At 40.5% G+C, this 12,742-nt stretch overlaps 1 protein-coding gene across 1 annotated transcript in view; it reads right to left on the minus strand.

Moving 5' to 3' along the window:
- Positions 1 to 8,567: 8,567 nt before the first annotated feature.
- Positions 8,568 to 12,742, minus strand: part of RPRD1B (regulation of nuclear pre-mRNA domain containing 1B) — a 49,557-nt gene continuing 45,382 nt past the window's right edge. The window contains exon 7 of the mRNA XM_058562715.1: positions 8,568 to 9,140. Within this exon, the coding sequence (XP_058418698.1) occupies positions 8,991 to 9,140 (150 nt within the window). The 3' untranslated portion in view covers positions 8,568 to 8,990. The remainder of the gene's footprint in view (positions 9,141 to 12,742) is intronic.

Consider the following 12,742-nt stretch of genomic DNA (forward strand, 5'->3'; position numbering starts at 1 on the left):
ATCTCCATGCATTAGCTGTGGGACAAGACCTACTGGCCATGGGGGACCGATGCTCACTGTTGAAGCCAATCTTGCTCCGTCCCTTCTCTCTATGAGTAAAGCATCATTCCATCCAGTGCCTATGTGAGTCAAGTCTTTCTTGGTGACCCCGACATCTGAAACCATGCACTTTAAATATCTTACTATCTCTGCCTTTTAATTTAGGTGTTGAGACTACTTACGTTTAATGTGATTGCTGATATGGTCAGGTTTTAGCATACCATTTTGCTATTTGTTTTCTATTTGTCTCATCTGTTCTTTGCTCCCTTTTCCTTTTTTCTGCCTTCTTTTGGAATAATTGAATACTTTTTATGATTTACTTGCATCTTCTTTGTTGGCTTATTAGCTACAACTCTTTGTTTTGTTATTTTAGTGGTTGTTTTAGACTTTTTAATGTATATCTTTACCTTATCACATTCTATCTCCAAGTGACATTATAACACTTCACAAATACTATAAGATCCTTATTAAATTATATTATTATATATTTCCATTTCTCCCCCTTCTGACCTTCATGCTATTGTTGTCATATATTTTGCTTTTTTGTGTGTTGTAAACCCCAAGTACATTATTATTTTTGTTTAAACAGTCAATCATCTTTTAAAGAGATTTAAATAATAAGAAAAAGTTACATACTTCCCCATGTAGTTTTCATTTTTAGTGCTCTTCATTCAGATCTTGATTTCCATCTGGTATTATTTTTCTTCTGTCTGAAAAAGTTCCTTTAACATTTCTTATTGTTGGGTCTGGTGGTGATGGTCTGGTGGTGATGAATTCTTTCAGGTTTTTTTACTTTGAAAAAGTTTCCATTTCACCTTGATTTATTTATTTAATTGATGTCATAATAGTTTATAACATTGTGAGATTCCAGTTGTACATTATTGTCAGTCACCATATAAATGTGCCCCTTTACCCCTTGTGCCCACCCCCCCAATTCCTTTCCCCCTGGTACCCACTAAGCTCTTCTCTCTGTCCATGTGTTAGTTTATATTCCACATATGAGAGAGGTCATACAGTGCTTGTCTTTCTCTGCCTGGCTTATTTCACTTAACATAACCCCCTCCAGGTCCATCCATGTTGTTGCAAATTCACCTTCATTTTTGAAAGACATTTTTGCTAAATACAGAATTCTAGACAGACAGATATTTTTCCCTTTTAACACTTTAAAGATGTTATGCCATTCTTTTCTGGCTTGCATAGTTTCTGATGAGAAGTCTGCTGCCATTCTGATCTCTGCTCCTCTACATATGCTTCTTTTTACTCATTATCACTGGTTCCACAATTTGACTATGATGTGTCTTAGCATGTGAAGTTTTTTTCATGTACATTCTTCAGGTTTGAGAGCTTCTTGGATCTATGGCTTTATAGTTTTCATCATATTTGGGGAATGGCCATTATTTCTTCAAATATGTTTTCTGTCTCTTTCCCTCTTTCCCCTCCTTCTGGTATGTATTTTTGACACTTGGTATTGTCCCACAGGCTGTTCTATTCATTCCTTTTCCAGTATTTTCTCTGTGCTTCATTTTGAATAATTTCTATTTCTGTAGAGCTTTTAATTTCACTGATCTTTTCTTTGCAGTGCCCAATCTGCTGTTAATCTCATTCAGTTTAATTTCAGATACTGTATTTTTCATCTCTAAAAATTTGATTTGGATTTTTTAAATATATATCCTGTGACTTTCTTCATTATGTTCAAGTTTTCCTTTATACCTTTGAGTATTTATAATATTAATAATGGCTGTTTAAGATCTTTGTCAGCTAATTCTATTAATAATAGCTGTTTAAGGTCTTGTCAGCTAATCCTATCATCTGTGTCATTCTGGATCTACTGACTTATTTTTCTTCTGATTCTGGTCATATTTTCTACTTCTTTGCATGCTTGATGACTTTTTTGTTGGATACCAAACACAGTAAATTTTATGTTGTTGAGTGCTGGGTTTTGTTGTATTTCTTTTTTTTTTTTTTTTTGGAGGAAGAGTGGCCCTGCACTAACATCTGTTGCCAATCTTTTTTTTTTTTTTTCTTTTTTTTCCCCAAAGCCCCACTACATAGTTGTGTATCATAGTTTGAGTTGTAGCTCTTCTATATGGGACACCACCTCAGCATGGCTTGATGAGTGGTGAGTAAGTCCGTGCCCAGGATCCAAACCGGCAAACCCTGGGCTGCCGAAGCGTAACACGCAAACTTAACCGCTATGCCACTGGCTCCTGTTGTATTTCCTTAAACGGTGTTAGACTTTGTTCTGCCAAGCAGTTAAGTCACTTGCAGATCAGTTTGAGGCTTTCTATTAAGCTTTTTTATGGCAGGCTGAGAGCAGCCTTTACTCTAGGGCTACTTTAGCCCCACTACAAAGGCATGACCTTTCTGAGGATTCTATCCAATGCTCTGTGTATTTACAAGGTCTCTCTACTCTAGGTAGCAGAAACTTCAACTATTCCAAGACGTATTGGAGCTCTGGGAATTATCAGGCCTACTGTTTTCTGTTTGTTCTTTCCCCGGTCTCATGGATTTTCATCCCACAATGTCCTGATCAGAACTCATCCAAGGGTCCAGGGGACCCTCTGCAGATTTTCTGAGCTCTGTCTCTGTGCAGCAACCTCCTCTCTCCTATTTCTCCCTGCAAATTCTAGCCACTTCAGCCTTCCTGAACTCTGATTTCTGTGGCACAGTGGGCCTCTGGCTCCCCATCTCTGTGCTGCAGATTGGAAGCACCCTCAGTGAGTAAGATGGGGAATCATCCCTCCTTGTTTGTTTCCCTTCTCTTGGGGACTCACAGTTCTGTGCTTCCTGGTATCAAATGTCTGAAAACATTTGTTTTATATATTTTGTCTGCTTTTCTAGTTGTTTATGGTGGAGGGCAATTTCCAATTCCCATAGCACTTAATCCTTCATGGGTGGAACTCTACCCAATTGTTTTTATTATTGGGTTACACTTGAAACTATCATTTAACTAAGAGATTGTGACTTCACTAAAAGTTGTTAGAGACCTTTAAGAAAATTGTGTTTGGAGTTAGTTCATAAATATTCCTAAGTTTTACAATTCTACCAGGAAGCCAGGCTCTGTCAAGATTTTTATGAAATGTTGAGCTGGGAAGAGATCTTCAAGGTTAACCTGATTGATTAAGTCATAACTCATTACTTAAATTCACTTTTATTTATTTTTTTATAATTTTATTTATTTATTTTTTCCCCAAAGCCCCAGTAGATAGTTGTATGTCATAGTTGCACATCCTTCTAGTTGCTGTATGTGGGACGCGGCCTCAGCATGGCTGGAGAAGCAGTGCTTCGGTGGGCGCCCAGGATCCGAACCCGGGCCGCCACCAGTGGAGCACGAGCACTTAACTGCTAAGCCATGGGGCCGGCCCTAAATTCACTTTTAAAAGTTCAAGATTTTGACAAGGATGCCAAGACCATTCAAGGGAAAAGAATAATCTCTTCAGCAAACGGTGCTGGGAGAACTGAATATCCACATGCAAGAATAAAGCTGAAATCTTACCTCACACCGTATACAAAAATTAACTCAAAATGGACCAAACATCCAAATATAAGAGCTAAAAGTATAAAATCCTAGAAGAAAACATAAGAGTAAATGTTCAAGACCTTAGATTTGGCGACGTTTACTTACATGTGAGACCAAAAACATAAGCCACAAAAGAAAAAATAAATTGGAATTCATCAAAATGGCCCTGACCACTTGTCAGGCCATGCTGTGGCGGTGTCCCATATAAAGTGGAGGAAGATGGGCACAGATGTTATTAGCCAGGGCCAGTCTTCCTCAGCAAAAAGAGGATTGGTATGGACGTTAGCTCAGGGCTGATCTTCCTCACACACACAAAAATAAATAAATAAAAATAAAAACTTATATACATCAAAGGACATTATAAAGAGAGTGAAAAGACACCTGCAGGATGGGAGAAAATATCTGCAAACCACGTATGTGATGAGGGTCTGACATCTCATCCTTTAGATTCTTCCAGGCAGGGCTCTGTCTAGTCTACCAGATTGCCACCCTACAGGGGACACATACTGAGCTCCACTGAGGCCCTTTTCCCGAGCCTTGAGGTAAAAGGCAGGTGGCATCCACTGCTCTCCCTTGAGAGACTCAAAACACAGAAATGGCTCTCTTCAAACAAAGCCCCACCAAAAGTCCTCCTTCAACTCTAACTTCTGACTCTCCTATACCTTCAGTGTGGGTGGGGAGTTTAAGAGGGCTACACGTTTTTGACCATCTCCTTGGTAAATATAGGATATGGTACAGGTATGTGGGACCTATTGCTACCTTCCAAAAAACATCTATTTAACCTCTTGTTTTACGTTCATTTAAATACCTACATTCATTACTGAGTATAGTAACAGCTACCATTGAGCCCCGACTTTGTCCCAGACATGGCACTAGGCCTTTTTTACAGACATCTCATTTAAATTTATTAATAGGTATGTTTGTAACTACTTTATCAGTTTCATAACTAAGTCCTACAGATAATCGGCATTTAAAAATCTACAGAGTGCATTATTATTAAAAGTATTCTCAGTAGGAAGAAATATTATGAAAGCTTAGCCATAAAACTTTAGATCTGGAAAAGACTTCAGAGGTTAGTCAACCTCATTCATTTCCTTTAAGAAGCAGATGAGGCCCCAAATAGCAGAGGGACTTGCCCAAGGTCATCACAGTGAGAGATCAGATGTGGGTTATCACTTGCCACAGCTGCCTCTTATTTGTAAAATATATTAAATAAATTCTGATTCATACTGCTAATTTTAATATTTACCAAACCAGTGATAGAAATGAATTTTTAATGGAAAAGAACTGTTTCAGAGTCTAAAAAATTGAACTGAGCTTTCAACACTACATAAAGCTGTGTGAACCCAATCTACTGTATAGGAGAATAATGGATTCTTAATTAAATCTGTGCTTCAGAGTGGAAGAATGATTTTTAAATGAAAACTCCACGGCGGTGGCACTGAGAAATGAGTTTAGCCAGATGAAAGATCGTAGGAGAAAGTAAGACAGCAAACCAGGCTGGAAAACAGCTTTAAGAAAAAGAAGTCAATAAACCAAAGGCAGATTGTTTGTGCCCAGACAGTGAACTGTCTCTTGTGTTCTGATCCTTGCAGACTACCATCTCCAGGGTTTCACGAATGCTTTTTGTTTTAAATATAAGTTACACAGCACAATGGTGATGTTATTAACCTATCTAACGAATATTATTGGGAACCTAGGACATGCCATCCAGCGTTCTCAGACTTTAGTCCTGCATTCTTCTCATGCAACACAACTATCATAAGCTTTTAGGGCTGGCAGGGAGCCTAGAAATAATTAGTCCAATACCACATTTCAGAGATAAGAAAACTGAGGCCCAGAGAGAGAAGTACCCTGCCCAGGAAGGTCACACAGCGAGTTAAGGGCTCTAATCACAAGTTAAGCATTCTGACAGATTCATGAACTCTTGGGTAGTCCCATCTTCAGCTCTGAGGACCTCAGAGTCACATTTTGTAGCCTGAAGTGCTAATTAAACCAGAGGAATTATGGACTTACTATTTATAGTAGGAGTGAAGACATTAACTAGGCCATGAAACCTGGGGACACAGAAGGAGATCTCGTCTCCCGAGATTCACATGTTACATTCAACCTTTATATTTTCAGACAGAACCTGGGTAAATGCATAGTCTCAACTTCCCTAATTCTGGACTTCGAGTTGAGGTGCATTTAGTTGTGAAGGACCACAGCTACTGCAGTGCTTTGCACCCTGAGATAACCGGGTAACCCCACTTCTGGCAAATGCTGCTCTCACCCAGTGGAAAGGTCAAAACCATCCTTCCAAACATATCACTTACTTCAAAAGGACCTACTTCAAACCATTTTTCTATTATTTTGAGTTTTAACCAGTAATACTCAGTCAATATGCTTTCAGTGAATTTAAAAGTGAAAAGAAGAAAGGAAACCCACAAAAATGTTTGTAAAAGACATATCATTTGGGTTTGCAATTATCTCACCTTTTTCTTTTTACTGTTCAGAGTGGCTTTCACTGTATTGCCAAAATCAAGTATCTTTCAGGAGGCCTAGTGGTGCGAACAAAAGCACTGAAACTTCACGTTTAATCTGTCAGCGAGCGTGTGGTATGAGGAAAGAGTCATTGAACCTCCCTTCATCAGTTCCCACTTCTGTACGATGAGGACAAAACTAGGGAGGTACGGGACCTCTCTTGGGTACTGTGTGGATTGGCTAATTAAAGCTAATTAAGCCCCTGGGAAGAACCAGAAAATACTATGTAAATGCTGAGTATTTATGGGCCACTAACAGTCACAAAAACTCCTAAGGGACAAGATTCTGTGTAGACAGCACAATCTCTATTGGTGATTACTAATTACCCACTGCTTACAAAGAAAGCACGGGGTGTTCTGTGACAGGGTTGGGAAAAGAAACATCACACCATGTCGTTCAACAACACCATCTTTATTCAAAAATATATATCTATGAGACATTTCAGAATATACTGCTGCCACCAATGACAGCCTATACTTCTAAATAAAGTCCTAAATTAATATACAAATTTAAGCTTTAAAAATATTCTTTAAGAAAAAAAATAAACAATAAAAACAAAGGAAGATTGAAGACTTTCTGAGGAATATGACCTAAAGGAAAGGTCCTTTGAGGCCTATGGATGCCCTACGTAAAGAAGAAGAAACACAAAACAGAAACCACCCACCCCACCCCACCAGATCACTTCATACATACAGGGAGAGAGGTTCATTTAAATTAAACAAATGAAGTAAGCACACTTAAGAGAGGATGTGGGGAGAATTAAGATTTAAAAAACAAAAGCATTTCATTAAAAAACAAAAAAACAAAACTTCCTCACAGGAAGTCCACTAGTAACAGGTGTTAAGGGGCCAACAAATTCATTTACATAATTGCTACCGTTTCATTTTTTACTCTTGCTGTAATAATTATGCACCAATTGCTGGTCAAAGACTCAATCAGATAAAACATAGCAGTGCGCAAAATCCATTATGTTATAACATTTTCATATAGCTGATCATATCTACAGTATCTACTATACTCTTTTGGTTGGTTTGTGGCTAGTAAAATTTTGCTTCCTTGGTGAAAGCACAGAGAATGTCTAAAATGGGTCTGTTCAGAAACGAGCTCATATGTAGGACTAACGCAGCACATCATGTGGGGAGGGGGCATATGTGCAGAAACAGCCAAGACTGGAACTTATCTTGCAATTTTAGTCAAGTTACCTACTGCCCTATGGCCTCTGGGAGAAAAACTTTATATATAGACTCATTAATTTAATAATGACAGGGCAACAAGGCAGTATCAACACGCAAACAGCACACAGTCCATATTCAAATCTGAAAAACAGCTTAAATGCTACCAGGTTTTACAGAGAGTTAAACTGAATACCTGCTACAACTTCTCATGTTCTCACCTCATGGCAGGCAGGAGAGCTTCTTGAAGGGAAGCCTGTTACACTTTTTAAAACACAGGTTATGTTTTAAAATGTTTAACACGTAAAATTACAAATAATTGGCTTTTTGGTAATCCTGAAAATAGCAATTCAAAATAATGGAGATTCTGAAGCCCCTTCCACTGAATTCCTTTTTATAGCTCTTGGATTTCAGCCACTGGGCTATAATTCCTATTACACTATTAGGGCAAATTGTTTTCTGCCCTTTCCAATGTCAAAAATAAGCCTGCCAAATTAGAATGATTTACAGTTAGCAGGCCTAACCTTTACTAAAAGCAAGGCAAAAATCCTCTCTAACAACATTATATATAGTCATAATGTCAGCTGGCATGATAATGGAATTAAAACTCAAAATCAATATCCCCAACTTTCCCCCTTCCCCTGCCTGCAGTGAGCGATTCAATAACATCCGAGGCAAAGTACTCCTCCTCCCATGGGCACAAGGACATGTGCAGTGGCGTAAACTGACAGACAGACAAACATGCACAGAGCATCGTATGTGCAAGGGAGAGATTCAAGTTTAGTCACCATACCGTGGACATGTGCCCATACAGTGAATTAAATGTTAGTGTGTGCCCTACTCCCCAAAAGAAAGGGTCAAAGCAACACCCATGCAGAGCCTGGACTCTCAGGGGGCCTTGAGCTTTTGGGGCCCACCAGGTGCCATTTCTAACAACCGCCTTCACAACCAATTGGGGTCAAAAGATCATGTTTTTAGGAACATGCTCTACGACAGTGGGTGGGACCCTTGGTAAGTGCAGCCTGGGAAGGTTGTTCGTAGGATCCTGAAGCAAGTAACTTATTTTTAACTCATGCTTGTGATCCCTGTTACTGTCTCTGAACGTGACTTTACGTCCCAGATCAGCTTTGGATCTTATTGCTAGATTCTCTAGTCTGCTTACAAACAACGCGCCTGACCTTTGGCCACACACCGCTAGAAGTAACGGCAAGGGAGATCAGAGATTTGGCAAACTCGACGGCAAAGCTGCTCAACAGCCGTGCCTCCAACCTTGGGGTGGGTGGCAGCCAGGAAAGCCAACAACTCCAGAGCCCCTCAGTGGACGTCTGTACTACACCTGAACAAGCCTAGCTCAGAAAAGAGAAGCTGCTTTCACGACAAAATGCTGACGTGAAGGACAAGAGTCTTCCGAAAGCTTCCAGAAGTACACATGATTTTCATAATCTTTTGGGCGTAGAGAGGTAAAAATGGAAAACCAACAGGGGCATGAAAACAAAAAGTAGGAGAGTCTGTATTCTTTCCAAATGTGAATCTAAACCAGATTCCACTTGCCACTGTTCTGAATTGTGCTCACCAGGAGAGGCCGGAGAGGAGAATCAGAGTCTGTGGTTCTTTCTTGAGGCTGGGGGGCCGGACGGAGAAAGGGATAGAACCAGAGGCTACAAGGTTACTTCCAACCACAAACTGCCCTCTTCTTTCTGCTGGTACAGATGGGAATCTGGGGCATGACACCTGCCCTAGTCAGTTGAGAACAGGTCACCAGCAGAGGGCAGGGGGGCCAAGCCCCCTGTGACGTTGGGCAGCAATGAGAGGTCCGGCAAGCTCTGAATATGGGACTTCAGTTCCTTGCGGACCTGGGTTACCCGAGCAAGCTTCTGTTTATATTCCTAAGGAGACAAAGAGAAGACAATGGAGTCAAGTCCGCGTGCTCATGGTCAGGTGTAAGGGGCCCATACAGACACTCTTACCCTCTTGCTCTACTCTCTCCCACCAGATCACCCCTCTCCCATTCAGCTAAACTACAATGCTAGGGTTTTCAAATTCTCAAAAGGTAAAAAAGGAAAGCAGAGTTCAATACTGGCCACAGTGAATTAAATGCTATTTAACTTAGCACTTGAGATTTGGAAGTAAAAACAAGTGACATTTTGTATTTGCATTATTTTTTAATTGGTTCTCATTTATTTAAAAATGTCTTACAAAAATAAAATACAGATGTCTAGGCTTTACAATTATTTTGAGGGGTCCACCTAGACATGGCTAGAAAAATCACTATAAAGCTATACTTTCTGCACTATACTTAGAGATTAACCGAGATATATCATTCTTGCAGACAAGTACTACAGAAGCTCAAAATACCCCACTGCCACTACCTGTGTCCAGGACTTCCTCATTCCATACCCGAGTAACTGCAGCAAGTCCCTGATGAGGCCTTCTAGTAATCTCCCCTAAACATGCCAGACATTATCTTCCAAAAGCCCAGCTTTCATCAGGTCACTCCTTTGAGAAAGTGAAGCATGGCACCACACTATCTCCATGATTGCTCAGAGCTCAAGGTTCTTGAATTAGCTCCTGCCCAAACGTATTTCTCAAAACTTTGCAACCCCCCAAGCACAGGTCACTGCCTGCATGGGCCATTGCCCTCATGCCTAGAGGGATCTATTTCTTCTCCTGGTCCCAGCAAAGGCCTGCCTCTACTCCTCTGCCTACCTGCTGAGTCCCACTTCTCTGGGAAATCTTTCCTCCTTATCTGGGAGACTGGTCCCCATATCCACCGCTCTGGAGCCCTCCTGTGCACTGAGCGTGCATCTGAGAGCCCTAGGCTGCTCTCAGGTGCTCTCTCTGCACGTTAGATTTCTATGTTCTTCTTCTAAAATATGACTCCTCCTGATGACTGGAACCGGCTATACTTGTTTCCTTCCTCAGCTCCCCGCAAAACGTCCTCTTGGTAAATATGTATGGAATAACGACCCTGGGCCATGTGAGGTCTGGGGTTCATGGCTCCCTTGAGGCTTTTTTTCTCTAGCTCTGTCACCTCACTCAGTATTTCTGCAAGACAAGAAGTTTCCTGACGCTGGGCCCTTGCCGACTAAAGCCTCTCCTGTAGGAATCTAACAGGAAACACAGGGCTGAGACTCAAAGACCTGGGTTTAGTTCTGGCTCTGATGCTAACTTGCTGTGTGAACATGCACACACACCTCTCTTCCTTCACCCTCACTTTCCTTATCTGAAAATGAAGGAACTGGACCCCCCATAAGATTTTTCTTCAAGTTCTATATTCCTTCATGCCAGACACCTTACGCCCACTGGAGAGGCAGAGGGTTTGAGGACATAAGCTTAAGCACTCCTGGGAGGAGTGATAAGACAGGAAATAGGTTAGATGAAAACACTTAGTTCAAGCTGTAAAGACAAAGTCCAAGCAAGGAGTGGGAGAAGGGAATCGGGGATACGGGCAGGGAGCCTCTGCCCCCACATTACTGCAGGCAGCCAGCCTTTCACCTGAAATGAGCGCTGCTCACACAGGCCAAATGAAGAGACCGGGAGGCAAGGAAGTTCCCCTGGCATCCTATTTCTTTCCTCTGTAGACTTTACACAACTAAAACATGTCTTATGTAAATTATTAATAATGACTCTCCCATCAAACTAGTAAGCTTCAGAAGGCCAGGACCATCTGTTTCACCCAACATCCACCATGCCTAGCAGTGCCCTGTAAACAGACGTCCAACACAGTTGCCCAATGAATTAACAATATATAAAACATAATGTTATGGGGGCCGGCCTAGTGGCCTAACGGTTAAGTTTGGCACACTCCACTTAGGTGGCCAGGGTTCTGTTCCCAGGCATAGACCTACACCACTCTTCGGTGGCCATGCTGTGGCAGCAACTCACATACAAAACAGAGAAAGAGTGGCATAGATGTTAGCTCAGGGTGAATCTTCTTCTGTAAAAAAACTCCCCAAAACACAACATAATGTTATGTGTAAGTACACCACATTAAGTCATCATTACCTTTCATTCTTGAAACTGAAAACTAATCTCAAATCTGAGGATCTAAAATGTCAAAGTTCTCTGCCTTTCTCTCTACAAATGTTTTTCTTCTTTGGTTTTATATACTTCAAGGGAAATTAATAGAGAAGACCAATTCTCTATTATTGGACATGGATTCATTTAACTAACTTCTCCTAAATTCCAGGTACAAAAAGTAAAATAGTTACTGAACAGTTACCCCTTGCTCCCTGCCCAAATCCTCTGACCAAAGCTAACAAACGAAAGCCACCTCGACTCGGATCCATCCACTCTTGGCAGCCACAGAGCACTTCAGTTGAAGGAATTCCTCAGAACAGTTTGAAAATCACTGAGTCTCTCATGAGGCAAACTGGGATCAGAATCCAAGGCTCACTCTTGGGTGACCCTCAGACTAACTTAGCAAGTCCATCCAAGGTTAAAAGGGAAGGTGGCTGATCTGATTAGACACCATCTTGAGTTCAAATAACTCTTTCCCAGGTAATCATTAAAGAGAAAAAACAGATCTCATCTGTTCTTGATGGGGTATCCCATCATGCTGAGGCTACTATTACATTCTAAACATCACCAAAGAAACTTCTCTTTAATAAAAGGAAACATGTTCCACATTAAAGTCCTCCCTTCAGGCCACTCTGAAAGCTGATGGATGCTGCCGACACCTCCTCATGCCACTGAGTTACTCTTTCTATAGGATTTCTATTTTAAGAGCAGATGCCTGAGCCTAAGAGGAGGGCATCACTAGAGAAAGGATGAGAGTGGGACTGTCACTGAAAAGGATTAAAAAAACATATAGGCTGCAAGATATAAGGTTAATATACAAAAGTCAACTGCTTTGTTATATACCAGCAATGAACAAGTGGAATCCAAAATTAAAACCAAGTAACTATTTACATTAGCACCCAAAACAATGAAATACTTACATATAAATCTAACAAAATATATACAAGATCTATATGAGGAAAACCACAAAACTCTGATAAACAAACAAATAAGAGCTAAAGAAATATTTAGATTTTCCATGTTCATGGACAGGAAGACTCAATATTGTTAAGTTTTTCCCAACTTGATCTACAGATCCAATGCAATCCCAATCAAAATCACAGCAAGTTATTTTGTGGATATAGACAAACTGACTCTAAAGTTTATATGAAGAGGCAAAAGACTGAGAATAGCCAGCACAATATTGAAGGAGAAGAACAAAGTCAGACACTACCTGACTCCAAGGCTTACTACAAAGCTACAGTAATCAAGATGGTGTGGTACTGGCAAAAGAATAGAAAAGTAGATCAATGCAACAACAGCGTCCATAAATAGACCTACATAAACATAGTCAATTGATCTTTGACAAAAGAGCGAAGGCAATACAATGGAGAAAAGACAGTATTTTCAATAAATGGTATGGGAACAACGGGATATCCACATGCCAAAAAACAAATCTACACAAAGACTTTACACCCTTTACAAAAAA

The sequence above is a fragment of the Diceros bicornis genome, chromosome 19 (genome assembly GCF_020826845.1).
Source record: "Diceros bicornis minor isolate mBicDic1 chromosome 19, mDicBic1.mat.cur, whole genome shotgun sequence".
Lineage (NCBI taxonomy): Eukaryota > Metazoa > Chordata > Mammalia > Perissodactyla > Rhinocerotidae > Diceros > Diceros bicornis.